General features: G+C 43.5%; 1 protein-coding gene across 1 annotated transcript; it reads left to right on the forward strand.

The window, feature by feature from the left end:
• Window positions 1–247: 247 nt before the first annotated feature.
• Window positions 248–1205, forward strand: TAS2R39 (taste 2 receptor member 39; the record flags this gene model as incomplete). Its single annotated transcript, XM_080664305.1, is given in 2 exon segments — window positions 248–423; window positions 425–1205. Coding segments are annotated over 2 exon segments (957 nt in total).
• Window positions 1206–1544: the final 339 nt, after the last annotated feature.

Consider the following 1544-nt stretch of genomic DNA (forward strand, 5'->3'; position numbering starts at 1 on the left):
GCCCCATGATTAAACTAATACCATCATGCCCAAAAGGACATGGGAGAGGATTAGAAACCAAATCCCTCATGATTTGCATCTCCACATTTGGAGCTAAGAATTCTGAGACAAACAAATGGAGTGAATTGGAAATGCTGCACCAACTGCTTCCTCCTGTGAGATGAATAGTGGGAGCTACCAACGATCCGACCATCAAATGTTAGGGATACATTCTCTAACAGACACCAAAGAGGAGTAACGACTCAGGATGACCAACACCTGCAGTCCACCAGAGGATAATTTGTCACCATTTAATATCATCTTAATTTTCACAATTGTGGGCACGGAATGCATCATTGGCATCGTTGCAAATGGGTTCATTGTGGCTATAAATGCAGCTGAGTGGATTCAGAATAAGGCAATCTCCACAAGTGGCAGGATCCTGTTTCCTGAGCATATCCAGAATAGCTCTCCAAAGCTTGATGATACTAGAAATTACTTTCCACTCAACATCCCCACAATTTTATTATAAAGATGGTGTATATGATACCTTGAAAGTGGGTTTCATGTTCTTACATTATTGTAGCCTCTGGTTTTCTGCCTGGCTCAGTTTCTTCTACTTCGTGAAGATTGCTGATTTCTCCTACCACCTTTTCCTCAAGCTGAAGTGGAGAATTACTGGATTGATGCCCTGGCTTCTGTGGATATCAGTGTTTTTTGCCTTGGGCTACAGTATGCTCTTTTCCTATGGCATATACACTATTTATTGTAACAATTCTTCTCCTATCCCCTCCTCCAACTCTACTAAGAAAATATACTTCGCTGAGACCAACGTGGTCAATCTGGTTCTTCTCTATAACCTGGGGATCTTCATTCCCATCATCATGTTCAGCCTGGCGGCCACCCTGCTGATCATCTCTCTCAAGAGGCACACCCTGCACATGAAAAGCAATGCCACTGGCTCCAGGGACCCCAGCATGGAGGCTCACTTGGGGGCCATCAGAGCTATCAGCTACTTTCTTATTCTCTACATTTTCAATGCAGTTGCTCTATTACTCTATATGTCCAACATCTTCAATGCCAACAGTTCCTGGGATATTTTGTGCAAAATTATCATGGCTGCCTATCCTGCTGGCCACTCCATTCTACTGATTCAGGAAAACTCTAGGTTGAAAAGGGCCTGGAAGCAGCTTCAGTCTCAAGTTCATCTTTACCTAAAAAAGTAAACTCTGTGACCAATACCACAAGAGTACCACAGCATCTGGCCCAGCCAGCTCTGCCTTTCCCTCACCCAGACCTCTCTCTTCCCTTTTCTTTTCTTCCCCAAACCTAATCTGATCCTTCACCTACTATGACTTTTTGTAGAGGTGCCTGATCTTCATTTCTCTCTTTTGCTTCATGGCACAATCTTGGTGATGTTTAACGTATCCTTTACCTGAGCCTGCTGTATCTCCCTTCATTGCTCTGTATAAAGCAGCGATTCTACACACTGGCTCCAAATTAGAAACTCTAGGGGAGATTTTTTTGGAAATTCCAAGGTCCAGGCCTGGCTCTAGATCAATTAA

The sequence above is a fragment of the Plecotus auritus genome (assembly GCF_963455305.1).
Source record: "Plecotus auritus genome assembly, chromosome: 4".
In the NCBI taxonomy this organism is placed as follows: domain Eukaryota; kingdom Metazoa; phylum Chordata; class Mammalia; order Chiroptera; family Vespertilionidae; genus Plecotus; species Plecotus auritus.